Source organism: Engystomops pustulosus, chromosome 2, assembly GCF_040894005.1.
Source record: "Engystomops pustulosus chromosome 2, aEngPut4.maternal, whole genome shotgun sequence".
In the NCBI taxonomy this organism is placed as follows: Eukaryota; Metazoa; Chordata; class Amphibia; order Anura; family Leptodactylidae; genus Engystomops; species Engystomops pustulosus.
Window position 1 is genome coordinate 211,104,883 of NC_092412.1, and position 27,805 is coordinate 211,132,687.

General features: G+C 40.2%; 1 protein-coding gene and 1 long non-coding RNA gene across 2 annotated transcripts in view; one reads left to right on the forward strand and one right to left on the reverse strand.

Moving 5' to 3' along the window:
• The window catches only part of LOC140119201 (uncharacterized), a 183,961-nt gene that overhangs the window by 67,941 nt on the left and 88,215 nt on the right, over positions 1-27,805 (reverse strand). The window lies entirely within an intron of this gene.
• Positions 1-27,805, forward strand: part of PHEX (phosphate regulating endopeptidase X-linked) — a 128,441-nt gene that overhangs the window by 67,870 nt on the left and 32,766 nt on the right. Inside the window, exons 12-13 of the mRNA XM_072137987.1 lie at positions 920-1,021; positions 19,682-19,759. Of these exons, the coding sequence (XP_071994088.1) occupies positions 920-1,021; positions 19,682-19,759 (180 nt within the window). The remainder of the gene's footprint in view (positions 1-919; positions 1,022-19,681; positions 19,760-27,805) is intronic.

Sequence of the window (27,805 nt, forward strand, 5' to 3'; positions counted from 1 at the left end):
AGAAGAGCAGAGGCAGACAGATAAAGTTCTGTAGAATCACAGATTGGATGGAGGGACTGATAGGGAATAGGGAAGATCTTGTACCTCACTGTTCTGTGCAGGAGACATCTGCATTTAATGTTCTGCACACTTCCAGCTCTGCTAGATTCACTGTCACATGGCCTCCTCCTCTGTGACCAGGGAGCAGCAGCTCCTCCCCTAACATGAAACCGTCTGAGAAACGGTTTCTAAGATAGTCTCATAAGGCTTATCAGCTATTGCACTAATGAGGTAATCTGAGGGCTATAGCAAAAAAACTGCTGCACTTAGATAACAAAGATAATAGGCAAAGTTGTTTTACATCCCAAGAGCTATTGATTTGTGAAAAAAAACTTTTACAGTTACTCTTTAAAGAAAGCATGTGAGAGTGTACATAAATCAGTAGTACACTGTGTTTACATACAGTAAACATTAAAACTATTTTTGGGTTTCCTGAAATTTTCCAGCACTTCACTGCAGCCAGTATATACAAATAGCTGTTGTCTGAGCCGAGGGGATGGAGACCTAGTTGCTTGTGATTCTCTGCTTCCCCATGCCCTCTGTAGAGAGCTTCTATGTTATCTGACATTCTTGCAAGATGAAATTTAGAAGAAATTTTTTTTTATCAAAAATACATTTTGCTAAGCAGACACAAGTGAAATTTTTTTATACAATTTATACCAAAAGTTTTTGTCCCTCCAAGAGGATTGGCCAGTATCATGATTGAAAACATTACTGTAATACCCTTTATTAGTTATACTCAAAAATGTATAAGTGTATATTTCAGAACAGCCCAATTTAAATACATCCAATTAATATTGTGATATCTTGAAGTGCTAGAAAGTGTGAAGGTCAAGCAAACATATATTTATTTTCAATGACCTAACCTTTTGTTGAATAGATGGAAGAGGTGATTGACGGAATCCGCTGGGCCTTCATTGATATGTTGGAAAAAGAGAATGACTGGATGGATGAAGAGACCAAAAGTAAAGCAAAGGAGAAGGTAAACTACTAAACAATATTTATTTAAAGGCAGAAAAAAGGCAATCCCTACTCTAAGTATGTGTCCAGAACAGAAGGAAATTGAATAGTGAGGCAGATAAATGTACAGACACAAGAGAATCAACCAACAGGCACAGGATCTGCGTTCAGGTTTCAGACTATATTCAAGCTCAGGTATGATTTCAGGGTTAGAGATAAAGCTGGGGTTTCAGCTACTGGTTCAGTCTAGATGCAGGGTTCCGGATCAGGTTAAGAATCAGGTTCAGGCAGGATACAGGATTCCATATCAGGCAAGATATAGGGTTCTGGATCAGGCAAGATATAGGCTCAGGTAGAGGTCAAGGGTTCCTGATCAGGCAGGATTCAGGCACAAATTTGGTGTGCCTGATCAAGCTAGGGTTCAGGCTTCTAGAAAATTTTGTTGTTGACATACACTGTAATGAAGAATTTAAATGCTACTGGCCCTTAAATCAGTCAGTTGATTTTCTGTGGGTGGAGCAGACACAAGGCAGAAGATGGCCACTGGTCACATGTCCACATCACATGTTCTACACCTGCCTGGGCAGGTCATGGGATCATCACTAAGTTTGACTGTAGTTAGTCAGTTGCAGTGCATCCAGTATAAGCAGTGTTGTGGTGAGACATCATCTCAGTGGGGCTATGTGCAGTGATGGCAGTTACACATCATTACTATGGAAAAAGAGCAAGACAGTCTGTTAGACCTGGGAGAAGAGGGAGTTACTGAGAACTAAAGGATAATGGGACTTGTAGTTTCCAGTGGCAACCATCTTGGTGATAACTCCACCTACTTTAGAAAACCCATAACATTTTGTAAATCATACAATCAAACAATTTAAGCTCCATTTTGTGACTAATGACATTGAGTTTTGTTACATTCATTTATTTATAGCATCATGGGTTTTTTGTATTAGACGCTCATATTCCCGGAATACCTCTTTAATTTTACATATACCCAAATTTATTTTGCATGAAAAAAACAACTACCAAGCTCAGTATTAGAGCTACAGTACAGGATTACCATCACACTAAGCAGCTAAAAGCATAATCCCCTCCATCATTATCAAGCTCATTATTATTAGACATGTGAGGTTTGTAAGAAATTCTAAGAGTTGAAGGTTCAGAGTATGTGTGATAAAAAAAAGCTCCAGTTTAATGACAAGCTTCACACTTAAATAACTAATTATTTCATCTGCCAAGTGTAGCTATGTGGTTATTGTCTTAGCTACTCGATGGATTATCATTGCACAATTCCAAATGTTCATTTTGAGGAAAGTCCAACTTTGTGAGTCATTTGCAATCAGTATTTGTTATAATGAATGTAAAATGAATAACTTTTTCTTTGGTGCCAAAAAACTTTTATGTTCTTGGAAATCTAAGACAACAGTTCTAACTTCTCAAATGGCTCACTCGGGTGTGAAGAGAAAAAAACTTTATACACACTTTTTGGATGGGTGTATTAAGAAAAAACTTTTTGAGTGCACTTTTTGGATTACATTTGTAAATTATTCAAGCATCAGTTTCCTTTTCGTAGGTTAATGGGCATGTCCCGCAATTATGTCAGACTTCCAACATAAATGTGGCCACTAGTGCAAACGCCCTTTTAGGTGCACAACATTGTGTTGCGGCAGACACAAAGCAGCTATGACACAATACTGGCGGAAACACTTCATAAATATATGCGGAAGCAGTTTGCACATGTATTTATTTGTAATATACGGCACAATACTGGGGCAGATTGCTTGATAAATGTGGCCCAGTTGTTCTGGTTATCATCAAGCATCTCATCTCCAGACTGTATATCTGACTTCTGTTTTGTATGCCTTATTGTGTTTGTCTGTCCTGTCGTGTCTGCACAGAGACCTAAGGAGGGACTGACTTCTAGTTGTTCTCGCTCATTAGGACTTCCTGAGGCAATAGGCAGGTGCCAGTTTGGGGGAGCTGAGCTCAGGGCTCACTGTCCAGTGCCCCTAATATACACTTTAAGTAGTAGACATACATCACCCTTATGTTTGGTCTATATAATTGCCTTTTTAGCTGATGTTAAGTCCATATCCTGACACAGAGAACTTTAAGACTCTCTTGAGGCACAAAGACGCTGAATGTGGCATTTGACGTTCTGGTAGCATTCCTCCAAAACATCACATGACGAGAAAATGTCACATGTTGAGGAAATTGACATCATACTACACGCTTATACTGGCAAATGAATGGACTGTCTCAGAAGCTTAAATTTCTGGCAGTTATCCCAGCAGCAGGTTGTATAATGTACTGTGCTCTTTGGTTGATGCTCTTTTACTTCCATGTCATCGGACCACTCAGTTAGCTTCTGTTTACCTTTCTAGCAAGATTACATTAAGAAAGGAGATCAGTTTTATCAGGAAGAGGAGAAATAGGCATCATCCTCCAATTAAGTATTTATTTTTATATTTACTATTGGTCCATAAATTAGTTTATTGAAAGATTTGTGACTATGTAATTTTGACTCTTAAAAAAAAATTACCTTAAGCAGATGAACATTTATGCATTATCCAATAATGCAATTATGCATTATTAGATAAGCTAAAAAATAGATTGTGGATAACACAATGGGGTTAACCTGAAATGATATGAAGTGGAGGGTTGTAAGGCTCATAAGAGTAAAACGGAGGTTTGTCGACTCCTTGATCATCTCGAGGGTGCAGGCAGCATTGTGTAGGGCACTTTATAAGCTTTCCAGACATAGTGGGGCACATTTACTTACCCCTCCTGCACTAACCCACGAAAGTGCATTGTCTGACTGGAATGCACATCTGCCACGATTCACTAAGATTGTGCGCCTGATATCCTGCATGTGTCGCTTCCCCGCTCAGGCCCACTGGAGTTCAACTTCTTCTTCCCGGTGCATGTAAGTGCATTGTCTTGCAACACAAATTGAATCTTAAATCCTACGCGGAGTCCGAATCAGTCGGATCGTCCGACAGCCCACCCCCCTTGTTTCTGTCACATGAAAGCCAGCGCAACTGCGCCACAATTTGATCGCGTGGGACACAATCCCCAGTTAAATACCTGTCCCAGCGGTGCAAGTCCCAAAAATTTCAAAAATCTGACGAAAGTGCAATCCACGGACCCTTAGTTATTTATATTAGTTATATATTTATTTTCCATTGACTATGTTTTATTTTGAATATAATTAAAAAACTTTTCTCAAGGCACATTCTCTGTGGCCAAGCTTGGAGCCAAGCAGCTCATATACTGATTTTCTTCCTTATTTGTGCCTTATTTCTTTTTTCCCCCTCATTCAGCAATACATGTATACATGGAAAGCAAGAAAAAACATACAAAACTTAAAAGAAAATGAAATAGTATAAACAACAATAAATATACATACTTTTCATATTTTACACTCTTTTTTCATAATGTCGAAAAGACAGATTAAGAACGAATAAAAAAAAATGAATTAGAATAAAAAGCATCAATTGAACACAAGAGCATTTTCATCTAAATCATTATACGCAACTGTCCCCATCACCCATTATTTTCTTTTTCTCGTTTTGTTGTTTTTGTTTTCTAGTATGATACAATAGCTGGCTATGTATAATATGATTGATTACTGATGTTCCCTTCTGCGAGGCAAGGCATTTTCTTGCTTTCCAAACAATAAAATTTTGTTAAAACTAAAGATGATCCACGAACATACATCAAACTCAATATTTTAAGGACATTAAAATATATGTGCTTTAACATGTGTTACAAGTACTAAGCCTTGCTCAATTTGCACAGACCTTATAGATCTTCTCCCTGGATACCAGAGTTCCTCCGGGCCTTAATATAAGGCAGGATGCAATTTATCAGTTTTACATAACAATAAGATTGTTGTACAATATGTCATCCATTAATTTTTTCTGCTCATCCTGTCTTTTTTAATGCAACTTTGTATACTTGCCATTGCCTGCACCATCGGTTACTCCTAGACATGTGTGGGTGTGTGTTGAGAGTTAAGCAAGCCATGATTCAGAATTAATTCCAAAATTCATAGGAGTTTACTACTGTTTTGTTAAATGATGAAGCAGATATATTTTTAATCATGTCCCGAAAAACATTGTCCCACTATGTGCAGTTTGCCTATAAAAGGGGCACTGTGCACACATTCTTAATGAATCTGGCGCCTCCTGCACCTCTCCGGCAGAATGCACCATTATTTTTCTGGTGCATCTTCTTAATGCTTTAGAATTGTGGTGCAGACACAATTGTGGCACACGTCAGACAGAATTATGGTGCACCGCAGCGCCCCTTTTGGTGCACATTTTTTCCGTCTTGTTGGACAAAGTGTAGCTGCAACAAAAAACTGGTGCAAACACTAAATACATATACAAGCAGTGTGAACGTTCTTTCTAGTGCCAAGTCAGACAGAAAACTGGTGCAAACACTTTAATAAATGTGGGCCATTGAGTTTTATGGATATTTGTGGATCTTGTTTGAAGCTGGACTTCGCTGCACTTTTACTATTTGTTCTACTTTATAGAAAATTGACCACCAGAATGAAAAATTGTAAACCGAGCACGCTAACATGCTAGTGTGTGCTCCCTCTGACAGAATCTGCTCTTGTTTTAGCTTCTTATGACCTTGTTTTGTTATGAAAAAAGACTTTAATAGTTATGCAAATGAGCCCGAGGGACTCCGTGCTCTTTAGCTGTTAATTGAGCCTGGAGCTCTTCATTTGCATAATTTTGAAAGTCTTTTTTTCAGAAAAACAAGGGCATAAAATCTAAAAGAAGAGGTAATAGCAGCATTGCATTGGGTGAGTTGGCTCTTCCTCCATTCTATTTACAAGGATTTTTGGAAAGCTTATACAGTGCTGTTCACAATTCTGTTTTTACTTCTGGGTGATTTGGGGGCTGATATAATCCCTTTGAGAAAGATAGGTGACATGATATAGTAAAATTCCAAATGACTGTCTTATTGAAAACTAGACTTCTAGAAGAAATAGTAAATGTATATTAACATGAGATTGAATCGCTCCATACTAGATGAATTGGAAAGAAACTCTGCCTAGATAAATGGAGTATCCGGATATAGAGACATAAAGACATTACCCACTGACAGCAATTACAGCAATCTGCATATGTTGAGTCTCATACTTCCCATAAAATGCACTGGGTGGAGCTCCTGTTACTTCTAATAGCCGAGCACCAGGTACATACTGACAATGGACACTAATAGGCTGCTTGGTATTCATTGTACTGTCCAGCTTTCATTTGTTTTTCTACTTTGCAAATATTACTTCATTAAGCTCTTTTAGATTGTCTTAGAATAATCTGAGTTTTATGAATAGAACTTCCTTCCATATGCTCTTGGCTAAGCGTTTTACTTATTCAGTGCCTGCTATATATTGTCAGCCTATGGTTTTAGACTCACTTTTAGGCAAAGACTTCTTAGTGTTGTTTAGTGCGGTAGTATAGTGCTGTTTAGGAATTCAGTTGTAGTATGTGGACAGGTTTATGTGTACCCTGTAAAGTGGCGTATGTTAAAGGGAATCTGTCATCAGCAATTGGCTTAATAAACCACTACTAGTATATTGTTAAGCAGCTTAACACCTTCTAGTTTTTGTTTCTTTCCTGGTCCAGTGTGATGGTATTATCTAGAAAATCAACTTTGAAGCGAGATGTAAATTGTTGGTATAAAGTCAAGGAGGTGGAGAGTTTAACACTGAAGACAAGGTGGGGAGCTCTGAACGCTTTCTCCTCTGTGATTGACATCATGCATTGGACTTCAGGAGATCTGGATAGTGAGGTCTCTGAATACAGGACCATCAATTACAGTGAAAGGGGCTTTCTAAGGAAGAGAGAGCTTGACTTTTTGCCTCCTTGACTTTATACAACCAGAAACATGATCTGGAAGGTGTTCAGCTGCTTGACAACATACTGCTAGTGGTTTATTAGGTCAATTTCTGCTGATATGTTCCCTTTAATGTTGAGAAAACTAATGCATTGGTGGATAGTTGGATCACCAGTGTCCTCCACTGATCATGGGAATGGTGATCCAGTGTCCAGAATCCCCTCATCACATAACTATAATAAGGAGTCTGAATTGGGGTGAATTTGGTCACACAAGAAAAATGGGAATCAGATGATTACGTGTCTATATATAGTTCTTACATCTGTCAGTGGTTTTGACCATGAAAAGCTGCAAACAGGTTAGGTATTGTCCCTGGACTTCTGGTTAGTCATACCTTTGTATATATCACTAGTAGTGACAGGACTGTGTAAAGAGATCAAAGGTTATAGAGGAGGCGGAGCTGTGCGGATTACACAGGGTGCCCTATCACTAGGCAGCATTTCCTATTGGGCTTCGAAGTATAGAAAGAGGGGGCAAAATGAATATACTATGGGGGAGTTTTATGTGTGGGTGTATGATGAAATCCCCGCCCTTCTGGCGCCGCTAAATACATCAAAAGGCAGACAGTCCGAACAGCATTTAGGACCTGGAGTAGAAATATAAACAGAATGCGAACTTTCACTAATACCCCACCCCGCTCCAGACATTCCCCCTCTATGCCCGTCTGTGTAGGGCAAAATAATTGCAATTGCAGGTGGTTTGCTAGAAAATGGGATTATTTTGAAGGCTTCTACACCAGATTAAAGGCAAAGAAGCAGAGATGAATATCCCCCCTATATGTTTTACTAAATCCTCTTAGCTCTGCCTACACTACCTACACAGATAGGGCTACATGTAATGTATCTTGTATTATTCCTTATATTTTTCTTATAAATTATGTATTAAGAAATACTGAAACAATATTACACCTGTAAAGCCAACTGAACAAGAAGCAGACATGTCAGGATCATTTTGCCACATGCCATATACATCTGAAGTCTCTACATCTCCTCCACATAATATTTCATATCCCTGGTTGCTGGTTTCACTGTTTATCGTTATAATAAATGACCAGCATATGATGTATATGGACATATTAAAGTATGAGGGTATTTGATTTATAGTAGGCTTTTTCATACTGATAGGATAACCCAGGCTCTAGGTAACAAGTGGCACTCCAAGATCACTAATAATTGCTGCTCCCTAGTATTCAGAGACCATCTTTTAGACCTTATTGACAAAGCCTGAATGGTGAAAGCCATTATGGATCATTAATGTTCATCCCATTCAGCTCTTCGTAACGATCCGTCCAGTAATGGATACAACAAGTTAGTAAATAGTGTTTCCTTTTATACCACTGATACCAGATACCGAGTTTGATGTTTTGTTCCTGATTCTGTTCCATGTCACTTATTGTGTATAACTTATTTAGTGGTTAGCTGTCTAGACTGTGACTTTTAGATTGTATAAACCACTAAGCAGAATGTTAGGGAAGTGTGATACTATAATGTTTACATGATCAGGTAATGTGGTTTGTTTTATGTCATAGGGTTCCTTCTGTTTCTTCTAAAGGCAACATAGAAAGTGCACATTTACATAATTACCAAGTGATCCTGCATTTTCATGTTTTATTTAACCCATAAATAGATGTGAAGTAAAATGTTCTTGACTGTTAGGATCCTTAGATTGTACATTAGTCTGGCTTCGGGGGACAATGGAAGAATATCATTGGTATGAAATTCATTGCTGCTGTTATTAGTATTACAAAACAGAAGGAAAAACATCTACAAATGTGAAAAGTTTACAATTATTTTATACTCTATTTTCCGGCCTATAAGAGGACTTTTTAACCCCTGAAAAACTTTTCAAAAATTGTGGGTCATCTTATACGCTGGGCAATAAGGTGCCCCCTGCAGCAAACACCCACTTGTTACAATTCAAGAAAAGAAATTCGATGGTCCAGCCAACACCGATGGTCTTTCAAACTTTCATTGTGACATCTTCATTTATCCACAGTGTCATTCCTTAAATCCATAATTCCTACGCGCTTCAAACGGTCTAAAACGGTCTAGCCGTTCTTAATCATGGAATGCGTTTGAAACACGTAGGACTTATGGATTTAAGGAATGACACTGTGGATAAATGAAGATGTCACAATAAAAGTTTTGAAAGAGCATAGGTGTTGGCTGAACCATCGAATTTCTTTTCTTGAATTGTATCTTTCCGCTGCAAACAAGGCATGTGCCGTGCCGACTCCAGAGGTTTCTTAGAGGTGAGCTGGGATTATTTTTCATTACTCACTTGTTACACCTGTGATCGGTGCTAGCACCAATCGCAGGTGTAGATCTTTTCATCGACACCAGCAATCGGGAAAAAGCCTTGTCTTAGATTGTCGCTTCCTGTAAGGAGTATAGGGACTTAGGTCAGCTGGTGTAGGGGTCACTATTGCCTTCTACTGTAACTGTAATATGGGTCAACAACCAGCTTCAGTTGCAATTTAAATATTTTCAAAAAAATATATAATTTTTGAATTTCGAGAATATTGACCATCATTATTTTTTGGGAATGCTAAAAATATTATTCATCTTTATGAATGTAATATTCCTCTAAACCTGAAGCGCATCTCTGTTTTGCTTCCTGAAGGGTTTGGATTGTGTCGCTTCCTGTGTTGTACAGTGCTTACACCAGCTGTTACAAACCAAATTACTGCATGAAGTGAAACCCAAATTACAGAGATAACAATGAAACACAAGAATGAAATGTTTGTTTTTAAATACATTTCTGAATTCTAAGTCTCATTAAGATTAGTTAAACAGATTAAGGGATGCTGTGATTTTATACCCGTCGAAGCATTGCATTCTTCCACAGTCATTTTGTTTCCACTGATGACAGGGAATTGCCAGGGACCTGTAACCTCTTCTCTACTTGGCGCCATGGGTATAAAAGGCATGCCAAATAACTCAAATATAGCCAAGGACAACATGAAGTAAATGAAGGTGATGGTTTGAATATCATTGTATTCACACTGTGTACAGCTCCAGATTGTTATTGTAATTACGAGTAATGAACATTGGAAATTGGCGCAACTATCTACACATTAAACTGGATCCAAACAAAACCTATGTGTATGACTACTAATGATCATGAGAGCCACCTCATAGCATGATAGTCCTGGATCTTTACTAAATGTTTGCATATTTTTGAGTACACATGGAGCATAATGACCCTACAGAATTCTTAGGCTATTAAGATTGTTTTCTTAAAGAGGTTTACCAGGATAAGAAATAAAATTCTGTCTGCTAATATTCCCTAATACATGGAGTCTAGACCCCTGATGTATACAGGCAATACTTCCACCTAAGTCAAAGTATGCAGTCAACTCTTAAGCTCCCTCTGGTGGTGGCTCAGGGAAACAGTTTTCTTATAATTTTCTTGCAATGGATTTGGTGTTCAATGGTAGTAAGTAGTTTTATATACAGTAATGGGGCTTTTCATTGAAAAATTCAGCTTAAATGATCCTGCTAGCTGTGTAAGAATAAATCATCACCTCATGGATATCTGCGCTGCACAGTGCTAACTAGAGGAATGCCTTAGTTTATATTCAAATAGAAAATTCTGCACCATTAATATCCTTGAATGCAAGAATCTATTTTCATACAAAATTGCATTCTAACTAACCATTGATGCATATTGAGCTAATACATGCTCTTGGCACAGCATATGACAATAAGATAGTTTAGCCTGAAACGCTCAGTAGTTATCCAGTATGCAGCTATTTGTGAAAATATACTACTAAAACCACTTGGAGCAAGACCACAGGAAGATGCCTCCTACCTCAAGGGCATGGGTGCATTGCCATAAGAAATGAAGGGGAATCCCCCAACATTTACATGGGTATACAGGAATTATGGTGCAAATGGAACCTGTAAGGAAGGAGGCAGTAGAAAGACTCAGTAGGACAACCATTTATCCTAGGTCTCTAAGAAATTGTGAGACAGTTCCTTCTTTCGACATATAATTTTAATTTTGTGAAGCCACTATTGAAATGTAGGGGGGTCCCATATTCTTAATTTTTTGGAGGGGAACAGCTGTTTGGCTACAGTTATCATATAGGCTGCCAAGTTTTTGTTCCCAAAGGTAACTAAAGTAATCAAAAGTCGTATGGACTCTCGGGATAGGGATGTAATATTACCACTGTACAAGGCATTGTTTCGGCCTCACCTGGAATATACCATTCAGTTCTTGGCACTGGTCCATAAAAAGGATAACCTGGAGCTGGAGAGAGTTTAACGCAGAGCCACAAAAATGATAAGGGTTATGGAGGGTCTTAGTTATGAGGAAAGATTAAAACAACTAGATTTATTTAGTCTGGAAAAGAGACGACTACGAGGGGACATGATTAATTTCTATAAATATATGAATGGTCCATACAAAAAATATTTTGGTAAGTTGTTTCAGATTAAATCAAATCAAAAGACGAGGGGGCACTGTCTCCGTCTGGAGAAGTCAAGGTTTAATCACCAGAGGCGACAGGGCTTTTTTACTATGAGAACTGTCAATCTGTGGAATAGCCTGCCTCAGGCGCTGGTCACAGCAGGGACAGCAGAGAGCTTCAAGAAGGGTTTAGATGCCCTTTTTTACCTAAATAACATTGATGGTTATGTTATATAGAATTGTTGACCCTAAATCCCTTCCTTATCCAATCCCTTCCCTTCCTTGGTTGAACTTGATGGACATGTGTCTTTTTTCAACCCTACAAACTATGATACTATGAGTTGGGGAGTCAGGACAACCTGTGTTCTAGTGACTTCGGTCATTCATCAATTTTTAAAGTGAAATATTAATTTCTAAACATACTACCCATAATACAACAAGGCTGAGAGCTATGCTTCCATGGTGGCAAGGAGAGAAGTTGCCAATAAAAAACCTAAAAGGGAACATAACACTAAACCTGCTGAAATATCCAATGGGGCAAAACCTGGTGAGCATAGGGTATAAATGATTATGAGTGTTTAATAAATTTGGCCTTTTGAAAAGAAAGTTATTTCAGAATTCCTAGGAGGACATGCATGCACCCTTCACCAAATGTAACAAATCCAACCCTTTGCTCGGAGTAATGAGGGTCATTACTTGGCACCCAAAGTGATAATTAGGGTGTATACTGTCAGGTAGGCGGCACCAAGCTGATTTTTTTTCAGGTCTAGGAACAACCACCTGACATATTGGAGCCTAAGGTAGAGAAAATAAACTGATGGTCCCGGAAATTGTGGCACCTCTTAAAAAATGTAAAATAGCTGGAGCCAGTCTCTATATGGAGATTTGGTACCCTTCCTAAGAATGCAAAACAGCGATACTGTATGTCATATCACAAAATGTACAGAAAAAATTGATCGTTATTGGATTTTGGAACTAAAATATATGAATTTTATGGAAATACTAAATGATATTATTTTAGCAATCTGATTCTTTCTTACTGTAGACGACTGCAGTGCTAAGCAAACTGCAATAAATCAATGTGCCTGGATGATTTATTCAGAATAATCATAAAAAAACAAACTGCAGAAAGGAAGATACTTTCAAAGAAAACCAAGCGGAATTAATCTTCATAATTAAATGGATAGTAGAATTGCTATTAAAATTTAATTCAATGCTAGTTTTTAGTCAAATGTAATTGTATTAAAATGATGAGCCTGGACCTAAATGTCAATGTACGATCTGCAACAATAAGAGGATGTTGGTTATTATTCCCTTTTGTTTATTCACTGCAGACGTGGAAAGGAACACATTATTCAGTTAGAAGCTGATGCGTCTTTTCACTTGTACAAAATCTTCTATTTCTATCAAGTATCTTCACAGAGCTGCCTCAGACAACATTACATGCAAAGCACATTATGCTAAATCTGTTTTTTCCTTGGCATTCCTTTGTGTTGTGCACTTAGCATCAGTCACCTCTTGGTTGTTAATGAACAGAAACCAGTTTAAAGGCCATGAGTGATGAGACTTGATAAGTATTCATAGTTATAGATAACAATATGATGACCACAGATAATCCAACTTTTGGTCACACTCACAGTGAACTGTCAAATGCTTTAGAGATTTAGCAAAATGTAACTTTTTCTACTTTTGGAACAGGCAGAATTTCTTAAGATAGAGGCGACCCATGTGACTATTAACAACCTACTGTGAGGAAGCCTCGTGCATTTCCTTTCTTCTCCTAAATACAGTATTTGTATTATTCCTTATATTTTATAAACTCAATAAAAAATGATTATTATTTTCCAATTGTCTCTGCTGTAATGGAACCAGTGAGGTATTTTTAAACCATGTCCAAGGGTGTAACTTGAAGGTAATTGAGGGTCCGTTTGTAGTTGGGGTCTCAGAACTAAAAGCAATATATTATAGTTGGGAGACATGATACAAGATTAAAGGAAACCTGTCACCACACTTTTCACAAATACAGCTAGTGGCAGGTTCCCATAGAGCCCTTTTAACTAACTGACACCCTGCTTTTAGTTAAATATGGTTTCCCTCTGATCCCCATATCATCAACTTTATAATTTTACATAGTATCCAGAGATATCTATAGCAAGTTAAGAGGGGAATGGCCTCCTCAGGCTGAATCCAGCAGCTCCTCCCCATGCATTCTCAGCATGCATCAGTAATGCCATGTGACCAGGGTGACATCACCGCAGGTCCTTTAGCAAACTGTACACCATGCATATATCTGATAGCATGGAATCCCAGCAAGGCTCCATGGACTTCTACTTTTCTCCATGTCTCAATGCAGGCATGATGTGCTTTAAATGATCATATATACAATATGCATGGGGTACAGTTTGCTAATGTTAGAGAGCTAAAGAACTGAAGATGATTACAGCCCAAATAGGCCACGCCCCCTTGACTTGGTATAGATATCCCTAGATACCAGCTAAAATTATAAAGTTGATTATATGGGCATCTGAAGATCTCTATGGGAACCTGCTTCTACTTGTATTTGTGAAAAATGTGGTGACAAGTTCCCTTTAAAATTGGGGCTCAGCAACTTCAGGCCACACATATGGTAACTCTAATAATGTCACTCTGCTTTCAACAAAAATTAGAATTAGGATTCATAATAAGAACAATGATAACAACAATTATTTTGTGTATGGTTGTCATTATGAACCTTCTGATATCTCCTTGATGTACAAATATATTAGTGTTTAATGATTCTGCTCTGTAAGTCTAGCACCATAAATCTGGTTAAAGTCCGAAGTTTATATTACCCTTCTTTATGCCCGCATTTGAAGCAAATCCATGTCTATCAAACAACACCATCACTGGTGATAGCAAACTGCTAATATTGGTGCAAGCTCACCTCTAAGCCGCTTATACATGGGCGAGTTAGTTCTCCTCTTCTGTGTCACCAGAATATACTGCCGTGAAAGTAGAACGGCTGAACTGAGCTCAGCAGTTCAGTTTAGCAGTTCTGTGTACAGGTCGATAAATCCAGCAGATACAAGAGCGAGTTTGCCGATATGTGTACAATCAACCTTAGTAATATTAAGCCGTGTATCTTTAATAGCAAACTGGAGTTTACCGGCCCATCACAGAACATAAATGCCAGGTCCTATGCAGATGAGGACATAACTACAGATGTGTCTCCTAACCTTAGAGCAGTCAGTCACCTGCCCTGACCGTAAACACCTATAGACCTCACTGATGGATTTTCCATAAACTTTCTTCATACTGAGTCTGGATTCTGTTATAGAACAAAAATATTTTGTTCTATAAACACAATTCAGAAAATGAGCTTTACTTTTAGAAGATTAGAAATGATAAAAATGATAACAGTGCGGATGCTACGTCAAAGTTATTAGTCAGACAAGTCCATACACTCTTGTGGAATAATAAGCCGGTGTGTGGTGATAGCAGTGCAGAAGTTTTCCTTTCTAATCCCTATGATGCTGATTTGCTGCACACCAGTAATTGTGCTCCGCATTGAGCTGCAATGGGCCACTCCATGCCGCTTTATTTATTACCTGTCACAATGCTCCCAGATGTTACAATGCAGAGAAAATCTTAAGAGCTTACCTTTCATTCTTGTTCAGAATCAGACACTCGCCCCTCCACCTCAAGTACTGAAGGACTTGCATGTATAATAGAACAGACTAAAAGTCTATATAATATTAGAAAATGCCACAAATCTGCAGTGTAATCGTCTGCATGAAATGAGATGTAACAGAGAGCAGGTTGAAGTTGGATTTGTCATTTATCACAAGTTATCATATAATTCCCCGTATTATATGATCTTTTCTAAGGCTTAAGGTAAATCTGTCAAGTTATCATAATGCAGTAAAGATTTGGAATGCCATGGCAGACAGATATAACTAAGAGCTTTTGGTGTACTGGCTCATTATAAGGTATCGCTGTCGAACCAGAATAATGGGGTGTTTTTCTTACCCCATGCTGTACACTAGTGTCATGACCTCTAATGGTTGCACATACTAATTGTCATCTTTTCACCAGAAAGAAATATGTATCTGCAGAATATTAAAGCAAACCTGTCACCAGGAATATAATTTTTAGCTGGTGACAGTTTCCAATGCTGTGCTGTGCTTAAAAATTCCTTTGTCAGCATTTTTGAATCATTTCAGTACTTTATAAAACTTTACTTCACATTACCTTTCTACCTGGCAGCACTGTGTGGCGAGTCCAGCAGAAGTGCAGGTGTTCCGACCTATATCTCAGTCTCATTTATGCATTATTCCTCTATGCCTCACTCATCCAGCTCTCTCCATCCCTCTTACCTCCCTTGCCTGCTCAACCCACATGACAGAAAGAGGGAACTTGCGTTAATGAGCTGAGTGGGGAAAAGTGGCAAAGGAATTGGATGAGTAAAGAGTAAAGGAAGATTGCATCAAGGAGACTGAGACAAAGGATGGTGCAGCTACATCTCCCCAGGACTCACCACATGCTGCTGGCAGGGAGCTTGATAATGTAAAATTAAATTTTATAAAGTACTGAAATGATTCAGAATGTGGACAAACCCATTTTTAAAATCAGCATAGCACAGGCTATTGGAACCTGTCAATATTAATATCCTATTGAAACGTGATTTATAAAATTCTCTACAGTCAGTATAAAAAAATCTAAAGTTGTGATAATATATGATAGTTTGTATCAAACTGATTTCCAAAGCGGATTTACACAAAAGGCTTAAATAAGAAAGAAAGACAGGAAAAAGGAAGCACGCAGGAAGTTTACTATCATCTTCACTATTGATTTATGCAATTTTGCTAAAAGTTTAGTCAGACTTTGAGTGCATTGAATAATGTGTTCTTAATTTTAACTTTTCATTTTAGGAAATTCTAATTAGCGTTTAAAGGGTCAAGCTTATTCAGGGTGGACTTTCTCCATGTTAGGTTCAGTTCACACATATCAGTTGCCTTCAGCTTTTTTTTATCCTTAATCGGGTTGTCCGGGATTTAAAACAATGGCATATAAGGCAGGAGGGGCTTATACTTACCACTTATGCTTACCTCCTCCAGCACTCCTGTTCATCCGCTGTGCTGTATGGTTTCTGTTTGATTACAAAGGCTGGCAGTGCCATCCTGACCCCAGCCACCCGTGCTAGAGCTTGGCATTCATGCTGTAGCAGTAGTTGGGATGTCATTACCAGCCTGTTTAAACAAACAGAGACCCGGCACTGGGAACTCTGGAGGAGGCAAGTATAAGAGGTTTATTGTTATGGCCAACCCAAGTCATATATTCCATTTTTTTTTAATTGGCAGCTTTTCATCATTTTTAACATCATTTGTGCTGATTTGAAGATATAAAAAAACTACTGGCAAATTTATAGATGTTAACAGCCCCTTGCTCGGGCTCATCCAGCTGTGCATGTATCATTGAGGGCAGGTAGAGCTCACTATTGGCTTACAGTCAGTTTATTTGTATAGGGTCAAATAAATGGCGTACGATTTATTTCTAATAAGTTATTTCTTAACTTTTTTTGGTATTTACTATATATATATATATATATATATATTATATATATACAACATGTTCATATAGACTTTACCCTGCAATTTTCGGACATGTTTGCCAATTACTTTATTTATATATTTAAATTTATTCTCTCCAAACACTGAAAATAAATACATCATGGCAGTAAAGAGCATTACTGTGCTGCATTTATCTGAGGAATATTTAGCAAGATATGCGGCAACGTGAACATCGCCAACAGTGTTATATGTCACAGGCCATATAACTTGTGATTTAGTGTGTGTGTAATGCCGCACTGTATCTCTTCTCAATCTTATCACATAAAAGTACATCAATGAAGCCATAAGCAACCAAGTAATAATGTGTCAGCACATGTTCAAATGGCTTCCCATTAACCCGTATGCAGCTTATCTAAGAAAATAGATTGCCTACTTACTTATGGAATACCGTGTCACATATGGAGACTGTACTATGGATCTCCACCACCCACACCTAGAATAGATTTTTTGCTAATGGTAATTGATATATTTTGAAAATACAAATACAAATTAGAGACTTACCAAGACCTACTGTATATATTTAATATATGCAATACAATATGCACATGGTAATAAATAATAATTTACCAATGACAACTATATTTGAAGAGATTGAATGAGTGTTATTTATCATACACTGGTGCTCAACTATCGGCACAGCTGCATACATCAAGAAACTCTGGCCTCTTTATGTATCTGGCGGGGGCCTGCGCAGCATTCATTCCTATGCCAGGCCCTACCTGGTGCTCAGATACGGGGACAGGAACGTCCTGCACCGGTCCACTTAACGCCGGCCATGCCCCCACCCCTCACCCTGGCGTGGAGGTGGCGGAAAGGGGAAAATAATTGTAAGTGCTAGCAATAGGCTAGTATTTGCATATATTTTAGTTGGAGTGTGATTGCCCGGGCTCTACATATTTACGTATTTACTGTAGCCTCTGCCGCAAAACAGATGTAGGCTAGAGGGGAAATTTTTCCAGTGCTCATACTCACCACAGGCTTTACTGAGAGTCCAGTGTAGTGCAGTGCATCTTAATAAGTTCCCTCCATTGTGTGTTTTTGCTGTAATTAACAAAGATTTATGTTTGTCAGTTTATTCTTTTATTCTGATTCAAATAACGTAATGTTGTCAGACCACAGAGTGAGGGTGAGGTCTTTGACAAAACCGAATCTGGATGTGCTTAGCCCTGAAGTGTACCTCCTGAATTAAAGAACCTCTTTTCACTCCCCACCTTCAAAAATCGTTAACTTTTTTTATCTTCACATATACAGAGCTGTGTGAGGGCTTGTTTTCTGTGTAATAAATTTGCACCATTTTGTTATAGATTTCACTGTGCGCCCCAAATCACACATGCTTGCTTATTCTTTGGGTCAATACGATTTTGGAATGTGGGGGTACCTAACATGTTTATGATTTTTACTGTTTATTAATTTTTATATCGGTCCTAATGAAAGGGGGTTTAGGGTTATTTTTTTTAATTTTTTTTTTTTACCTTTTTTTACCTTTTTACTATTTTTCAGACCTCCTAAGGTACTTTAACCCTAGGTTCTCTGATCTTAGAGACAGATCATTGTTCTCCAATGACGGGGGTGGCAGTGCCACACACTACCACCGAACGGGGTCGTTACCAGTGGTTGTTTGCTGCAATATGCAGCAAACACCCATCTTGTATGGAGAGGGCTTGGCCTGTGAACCCTCTCCATGCACCCACAGCCAATTTGTCACTTATAAGCATACAAGACGGAGCAAGAAAGGATAAGCTCTGTGATGTATAAGTTTATCAGATCTTTAGTAGGATTTTTGGATAAAAAGCAAAGAAATTAAGAAAATCAAAACAGTACTCCTAGGAGAGACAAGGATAGTCCTCTTTACATTTGTAGAAGGGTCAGAAAGTAATCGTTCTCCTTAACAATCTGCCTTTTTAGGGACAACATGACTGCATTTATGGGAAATTATACATTTTTCTTAATAACTTCCTATTGAAGAAATGTTTGTATATGGCAGATGAATTAAATTAATTGTAAATGGCAGATTAGAATATCCCTTTAATAACCTGTGTCAGAGGGTGGAGACAAAGCAATAGCAACTGGGCCCAATACATTGGAATAGTGGTCCATGTAGCCATATTGATATGAAGAAGGTGGTAAAATAATGTAGGTCTCTTTCATACTATACCTTCTTCCATAGCAAGATATGTAATTGTGCTCACAGCTATTATCTGCTACTTTGTTAATGTCAGCACTAAATGCGCCTATTTATAACATTATATTGATTTTACTTTCTTCTTTCATTGATTTTGTCTTAAGTATAACAAATACCAGGGACATAATATTAACACTTTACAAATCATTGTGCGGCCTCATCTGGAATATGCGGTTCAACTCTGGGCACTGCTTCATTGAAATGAGACCCTAGAATTGTAACATATACAGAGATGAATTACCAAAATTATAAAGGTGTGAGGGATCTTAGTTATGAGAAATTATTAAATAATGACATGTATTTAATCGCGGGACAGGCACAAATAATTTATGTTCACATATATGGTACGGTAAGTGGCCTGTATTAAAAATATGTGGAAAAGCTGTTACTCATTGTAGTTTATCTTCTGTCATTGTTTCCATTGTAATAATAATAATAATAATAATATGCCCCTTCTCTTCATCCATATATCTTACCATTTCTTGGTAAAACCTACAGTATTGGATATATGTCTTTTTGCAAAAGTACTAACCATGTAAAATAATTCTCTTATTGTTAACAGGCAAAATCTGTAATGGCAAAAGTTGGATATCCTGGGTTTCTAATGAATGAAACTTATATCAATGAAGACATTAAAACAGTAAGTTCATTTTTTAAATGTTTCCAAGTTTGTTTTTACACCTCATCCTTCTTGTCTTTGTTTTACATGACTTTGGTGATTTTTTACATGACTTTGCTTAATTGAATTTAATTTAACAAATGTATAGAAATATGGTGCTGTTAAAGGGTTTGACCACTAATATGTTTGCATTTATAGTTCAGGGACACCTTTTTTGGCAAATGCTGTAGCCACCCACCCCTTCCCTTGCTTGTCTTAGTACAATCTTCTATCTGTCACTCTAATCCTTTATTCCTTAACATCCACATCTGGTGGAGGGCATGTGACCTGATACATCCATCAGTCCTGACACACAGTACTACGCATGGGCATATTTGTCATGTACAAGAGGTGCCGATGTATGTATGTGCCGGATGACTCTCCTTCAGATGCCATGGATAGGAATAGAGTGACCTAGAGAAGATTGAGTCAGGGGTAAGCCACTAAGGTTCATATGCGTAAGTGACTGGTATTGCTGTGCACTGGAGGTGGGCAAATCATTCAAGATTCGATTTGCTGAAACTGTGAACTTTTGGAAGAAGAAAGGAACAACATCAGTCACATGTGCATGTAAGCCGATCAGCGACTGGCAGGCTTATTTGATGTCACAGCTCTATAAAAACAGATGGCCATTTGCAATTCTGTCATTTCACACTGCATGTGCTGTCTCTAGCGTCTAGCTGCTTGTACTCAGTAGCTGCTGAAGCAGCTCCATGGTGTCCATTTTTGGGGATCTGTATTCCCCAAATTTCAAGTGTTTTTTTTTGTTGATAGGGTAGATATCAAGAAATCTGTGTCAAATTTACATAGTTGATTAGCCAATATGTCATACAGAGAGGTGGCAGGTGAAGCAGGCACAGGTCGCAGCACAGTAAGGGGATGTCGCTGTAGGGGTGACTCTGTGAGGCCAGAACTGCTGGTGTCATCTAGCAGCAGTGTGTTGATTAACAAGCCAAAAGTTCTGGATTGGTTGACAAGGTCATCCACTTCCTCCCAGATGACATCTGACAACACCAGCCAAGTGTCTGTGGGTTCGTCAGATACAACCCTTAGTTGACATGGCCCAGGAGCAGGTCAGTGGCCCTCACCTGTCCTCAACCAGCCTCTGTCCTGTTCAGTTCCCTCAGCAAGAGATCTACTAGTTGGTCTGGGCTCAGCACCACTATACAGCGAGGACAAAGTCTTTGAGAACAGTCAGCAGCTGCTTGGCAGTGAAGAGGTGGGGCAGACATCCGCTGATTTTTGTAGTAGGCGGGAAAGTAGAGATGCTGAGAGTGGCACAGGAGGTTATGCATAGTAGTCAGGCTGTGCATACTGAGACTGTTGAGTGGAATAGCAGTGACAGGGAAACACAAATTGATGATGATGTAGCCAATCGCACTGGGAGCTGGGTGAAGCAAGGGCTTTATCATCATCGTCGGGAGAAGAGAGTGTCAGCTTGCGCGTCAGGCAGCGAAGCAGGGAGCAAGTCGCTACTGTGGCCGTGAGTCAGCAGTGTTGCAGCAGTGTGAGGACGGGAGCCAAACAGCCACAGGGTACAAAACCCTCTTCGGAGGTCCAGTAAGTAAGCAGTGGCACAGGGGCTCAGCGAGGAACCGACATTTGTAGTCACTCATTGCAGAGTGTTAGCGGTAAAATCATCTACTCGGCAGTGTGGCAGTTTTTTGTTAATTCATCAGAGGAGCCAAGCGTGTGTATATGTAGAATATGTAAGGAGAAAGTGAAACATGGCCAGGGAGCTAATGTGGCACCACGGCCCTGCATCAACACAGGCAGCGTCACCATCCAGTGGCCTGGGAGAAATGTGTCTCAGATGTGGTGATCCATCCTGCCGCTGCAGCAACAGCAGCAGCACCTAGTGGCACACATGCCATTTCAGCCAGTCAAGGCTCCTCTGCCGAAGGGACCTGTTTGTCTTCATCATCTCCCGGTCCACATGCTCTTGCTCCTCGCTATGAATAGCACCAGCAGAGGTGCAGAAGCTGACCGTGCTCCTGTCCAAGTTGTTAATACTGCAGTCCCTCCCTTTCCATGTTGTGGACTCTACACCCAGAGAACAAATGGCTTGTGCTGAACCGAGGTGGAGAGTTCCAAGCCAAAATTTATTTTCCAAAAAGGCAGTACCAGCCCTTCACAAATATGTAGAACAGAAGGTGGGCCAGTCCTTGAGTTTATAGTTTTCTTCCAAGGTGCACAGCAGCATGGAGGTGTGTATCTATAACCACGGTCAGGGCCAGTACATGTCCTTTACGGCCCACTGGGTGAATGTGCTTCCCACCCAGCCACACCAACAACTTGAACAGGAGACGCTGCTTTCTCCTCAGCGTTGTCAAACTTCTACTCCTGCTCCAGTGTCCACCTCCTCCCTCTCCAACACCACCTCACCCTCCCCACCTTCCCAAGTGCAGCTCCATCATACCACATGTCACACAGTGGAGGAACTGCTCTGCGTCATGCAAGAAGAAATCAATGTGTGGCTTTCTCTGTGACAACTGAAAATCGGAACCATGGTGACAGACAATAAGAGGAACATGTTGTTCACGCAGCACCGAGTAGGGATGGCCCATGCGCCCTGCATGGCGCACGTGTTCATTCTGGTTTTCAAAAGGTTCCTGAAGTCTTCCAGCCATCTGCAAGACATTTTAAAAATGGCCAGGAAACTGTGCATGCACTTCAGCCATTCTTACAAAGCCAAGCACATCCTCCTCGAGTTGCAGAGCAGAATGGCCTCCCCCAACATAGTCTGATATGCGATTGGAATTCTAGCCTTCATATGTTAGACCACCTATAGGAACAGAGAAAGGCCATTAATGATTTTTTGATTATGACAGCAGACAGGAGTACTTTCCTGTGTAACTTTGATGTCAGCCCCTGGCAGCTCATTTGTGACACCTGCCATTTGCTCAGGTCCTTTGAAGAGGCCACGTTATTTGTCAGTCTCCAGGACTATGGGAGGAATAACGTCGTTTCACTTCTTCATGTCCTGGAACAGATGCTGCAAAATCTGTCTGGTTAGGGCACTGGAGAAGTGACAACAACATCTCATGGCCACATGACTCCAGTGGGGGCTGAACTGGGAGGTCTTTTTCAAAGGTGACAGGAGAGGAGGAGTAGGAGCACCCGGAGAAGGTCGAAGACGAGGCAGATGACCCAGAAGCACCGTGGCAGTATACAGTGGAGATGGAAGCCGGGAGTCCCTTAGAGTCACTTGTGCAGATGGCCTGCAGCATGCTGCTTTGCCTAACTAGTGACAGCCGAATAGTCAACATCCGGCATAGGGATGACTTTTGGCTTTCCACCCTCTTGGACCCTTTCTACTGGACCAAAATGGGTTCCTTTTTTCAAACTGCCAAGAGGCAGGAACAACTGGTGTATTATAGAGAAATACTGAAAAGACAGTTGGCCACTGCCTATGTGTGCCATTGTCCATCCTCTGTCAGGTCTGACCATTCCTGGCAGTCATCTCTCAAGGTTGCTGTGGGGTGATGGGGGGGAGGGGGGTAGGAGCCGTAGCTGCTCCATCAGCAGCAGCTTGAGTCTGGATTCCTAAATGAGCAGCTTCGTTCACCTGCCTAGTGAGGAGCAGCAGGACATGGAGCAGACCCTGTACCAGCAGGTGGTGGCCTACTTGGACAGCACTCTACCACCCCAGGTAGAGGATCCCCTGGACTACTGGGCAGCCAAACTTGATGTGTGGCCACAACTTGCAGAGTTTGCAGTAGAGAATCCCCAAGAAGAACCCGCTTGTCCACCCGTTATGTGGAGAGACTGACCTTTGTCAAGATGAATTAGGCGTGGATCGGCCAGGATTTCAACTCACGTTGCATGTATCAGATTAGATCAGCCATGATTCCTCCCCCAAACGTGAGAAATGAGTCTGAATTCTAACTACCTGCCACTATTCTGATGCTGCCACCCGCTTGACTCCACACATCTACTGCCAGTTGCTCCATCTGCCTCCCACCATATTTACCAGGGACTGGAATTGTCACCCACCTCCACACTCCATTGTGCCATTTTCTGAACTCCTGCTGCTGCTGCCACGGCACGTCCACACTCTCATTGTGCCGACATTGTAGCCTACCATGTTGCTGCCACCACCAGAATTTGTCATTGCACATCTCTCTGGCGTCATGCTGCTGCTACTGCTGCCACCCTCCTACGCACACTGTGATTGTGCCACTCTCTGTCCTTCTGCTACTACCGCCACTTCCACACTGTGTCATTGTGCCACACTGTGGCGTACCATGTTGCTGCCAGCTCCAGAATTTGTCATTGTGCCACTCTGCGGCTGTCATGTGTGCAGCTGTCATGTGCGTGTCATACTAAAACATGTTTGAAGCCCAAACCACGCTCCCTATGCATATTCGAGCATGGTACAACGTTCTACAACACCCTACAGCAGTAGTGGCGAACCTAAGGCACTGGTGCCAGAGATGGCACTCAGAGACTTCTCTATGGGCACGCAGACTATCTCCCAGGCACAGAGTTTGCCAGACATGGCACCTTCCTGCAGTCTCAGGCAGTCCAAGTAGTGCCCTGCTATTTTGAAGTGACCCCTCCTGTCCGAAGAGTGAAAACGTGTGGACAGGGTCGGATTGGAGCTCAAAGATTCTGGAGGCAATATGTTTGTTACTGCCTAAATTGCCGTAATGGCACTTTGGGAAAAGCTAGTGCGTTTTGGGTCTCATTTTGGGCACTCGATCTCTAAAAGGTTCGCCATCACTGCCCTACAGGTTCTCTGCAGCCAGTAAATACCTGTTTTTTAATGTGATTTGGCATGATTGGATTCAGGTGGAAACTAATTCTGTCTGAAAATTCTGCGAACCTGGTCGAATAGAATTTTGAAAAATTTGCCCTTCTCTAGCAGTGAAGTCCAAAGCATGTAACTGATTCCATGCTTCTCCACTGTAAGGTCCTTGAACCCATTCCTGGTTGTTGGGATGGAGCCAGGGGATGTGAGGAAATGGTTTCTTATGTGTGTGTGGTATGTGAATGGTTGAATGTATCAGAGCTGTGTGTGTGAATGGATGAATGTTCTAGAGCTGTGTGTGTGAATAGATGTATGTAGCAAAGCTATGTGTAAATGGATGTATGTAGCAGGCTGCGTGTTTCAGTGAATGGATGAACATAGCAGAGCTGTGTTTTTTAGTGAATTGATGGATGTAGCAGAGCTGTGTGAGTGAATGGATGTAGCCAAACTGAGTGTATGAGTGAATCCATGTAGCGGAGCTGTATGTGTATCTTTAGTAGAATTTTATAGTCAGAAAAATATAGTATATACCAATTTCCATAACAATGGATGCAATTTTTTCTGATAAATGACATATTCAGCGGTGTGTAGTGTTTCATGGATTACTCCCATTTACTATTCATGGGGGTATGCATTTTACAACACTAAAGCAATTAAGATTTTCATATGGTGAAAATGGAGATTAATTAAGCATTATAATTGCCGAATGTATTGAAAGTCATTACAGTATTTTTTCAGACTAAGTAAAATAATGTATTATCTCAGTTTTACTTAACAGAAAATTGAAACGGATTATGCTTTAAGTTGCTTTAATTGATTGCAGAGAAATGAAAGTCAGGAGAATATTTCATGTTTATGTTTACAAAGTGTTACTTTGCCAGAGAACACCTTCACCTAATATAGCTAAATACAATGTACAATGATGTTCAGTGCCAAGCTCTACATTTACTCTTTATTGGCTTCCCATAAATTCATCAGACTCGCTGTGCAATTATTGAATTTCTCTACGTTCCTAAATTAGGAAAAGTTCTGCATAACATAATGACATTTTGGGTTTAAGGCAGCAATTTATATACTTTCTGCAGGTTTGTCTCAGTTTTTTTTCTAAGTGCTGCATCTGAAACTTAGGTCTCTGAGATAAATACTAAAAATAAACATAAAGGAAGGAAACTAAATCATTTCTTTTCATTCAGTACAAAACTAGACATGCCAATTGTGTTGGCGAATACAACAATAAGGACACCCATGTTTAGAGTACCACAAATCAAGGCAAAAATAGATAAAAAGAAACCAAGACAAAATGGGAGTCTTACCACACACCAGATTAGTAATAGGTCAGTCATGTATACTTCTTATGATCCAGTATGGATTTCCTCAACAGGCTATAAAAGGTTCAAAAAGTGTAGATTCAATACCCCGATAGAAAATTGTGGTGGTGGGATAGGGGCTGGATTTGTTGAAGTACTAAAAATCACCCTATTAAGTCCCTGTTTGTGTTCTGACCTATCAACCTTTGGAGTTGAAGCCCTAAATGACTGCCACTCCAACCGGAACTTGACCATAAGCTAATAGACCCTATTGCAAGGCCCTTCCTACTTTAATGGGCCCTCAAAAACATGTTTTCCCTACGGCTAAATGTAGGAAGTCCCTAAATGCCATGTTTCACTCTGGATTACCGTATTTTCCGGACTATAAGGCGTACATAAAAGCCTTGGATTTCCTTGGAAATCCAAAGTGCGCCTTATAGTCCGGTGCGCCCTATAGGAGGGCAGCGGACCTTACTTACATAGGTCCCCGCTACCGGAGACAGCAGATCTCCAGCGGGAACTGCAGACCACGCGGCACGAACAACTTCTGCCGCGTCGGTCTGCAGTTCCCGCTGGAGATCTGCTGTCTCCGGTAGCGGGGACCTATGTAAGTATGCCATTCTCCACCTCCCCCTCACCTTCCCCGCGTTCCGTGTCTCGTCCAGTCGGGTCTCTGCTCCGCCCCCGGACCTCTGCCACGCCCCCGGACCCTGCGCCTTATAGTCCAATGCGCTTAAATATATATGGAATTATTACATATATAAGGCGCATCGGACGGATGCGCCTTATATTCCGGTGCGCCTAATGGCCCGGAAAATACGGTAATCAAATCAAGGGATATAGTTAAATAAAACAAAGGTTTGGAGAGGGGGTTTGGTATTGGAATTAATGGGCCACATGTATTAAAGTGTTTGCACCACTGAAAAGAAAGTGCAAACTGCTTGCACATGTACTTATAAAGTGTCTGCACCAGTTTTACAGACAAAAAATATGTGCACCTAAACGGGCTGTTACTGCTTAGTTTGTGTTTGCACCACAATTCTGCAGCATGAACACAGTGCACCCAAAAAAGTGGAGTACACTTCCAGAGAAATGCAGGTGTGCCAGATTTGTGAATACGAGGAGCAAGTTTTGATGAATTTGGTGCACTCTGCACACTCTACAGGTAAAGTGTGCAAAGTGGCCCAATAGTCACATTTACCAAGAACAAGGCCAACAGCACTGCAGTTTGCCTGTGTATAATGCAGGGTGCACCAGATTCAGGATTTGTGGCACACATTCTTCATGAATCTTTCGCTCTGTGCACACCCCCAGCGACTTTTTTGGTGCATACATAGGGCGTGTGACACAATTCTGTCGGATTTTGCATGATAAATCTGGCGCACAGTCCAACTGAGCACTGGAACGCCCCCTAATTTGTGCTGAATGATGACTAGTGTAGCTGCGCCACAAAAGAGTCACCTGCAACACGATTGTGGTGCAGGCACTTCTTAAATACCTGTGCAAACAGTTTTCACTAGAAAAAAATGTGCAGAGTCCAACAGAAAACTGGCACAAGGTCCTTAGTAAATGTGCCCCAATGTGTCTAAAACCCCATTAATATAACCTAGAAGAAAGAAATAGAAAATTTGGAAACATACAGTGAACCACAGCTTAATAGTGTGGTTTCAAAACACATGTAAATTGTACTACTACTAATTTTGTAAGTTTTTTTCCCTTTCTTTTTCTCTTATGTTCCAGAGAGTTATGGTCTCAAGTTACATTATTTCAAATTACAAAGGTTGTCCACAAATCAATTGATTTTGAAACTTTAGAAATAACAGAAATGGGCCACATTTACTATGCAGAATTCTAGTGTACATTGCCATAAATATATGTGCAAACTGGTTGCACATGCATTTAGAAAGTGTCTGCGCTAGTATTGTGTTGTGGCTGCATTATGCAGTCCTGTGCACAGAAAGGGCCATT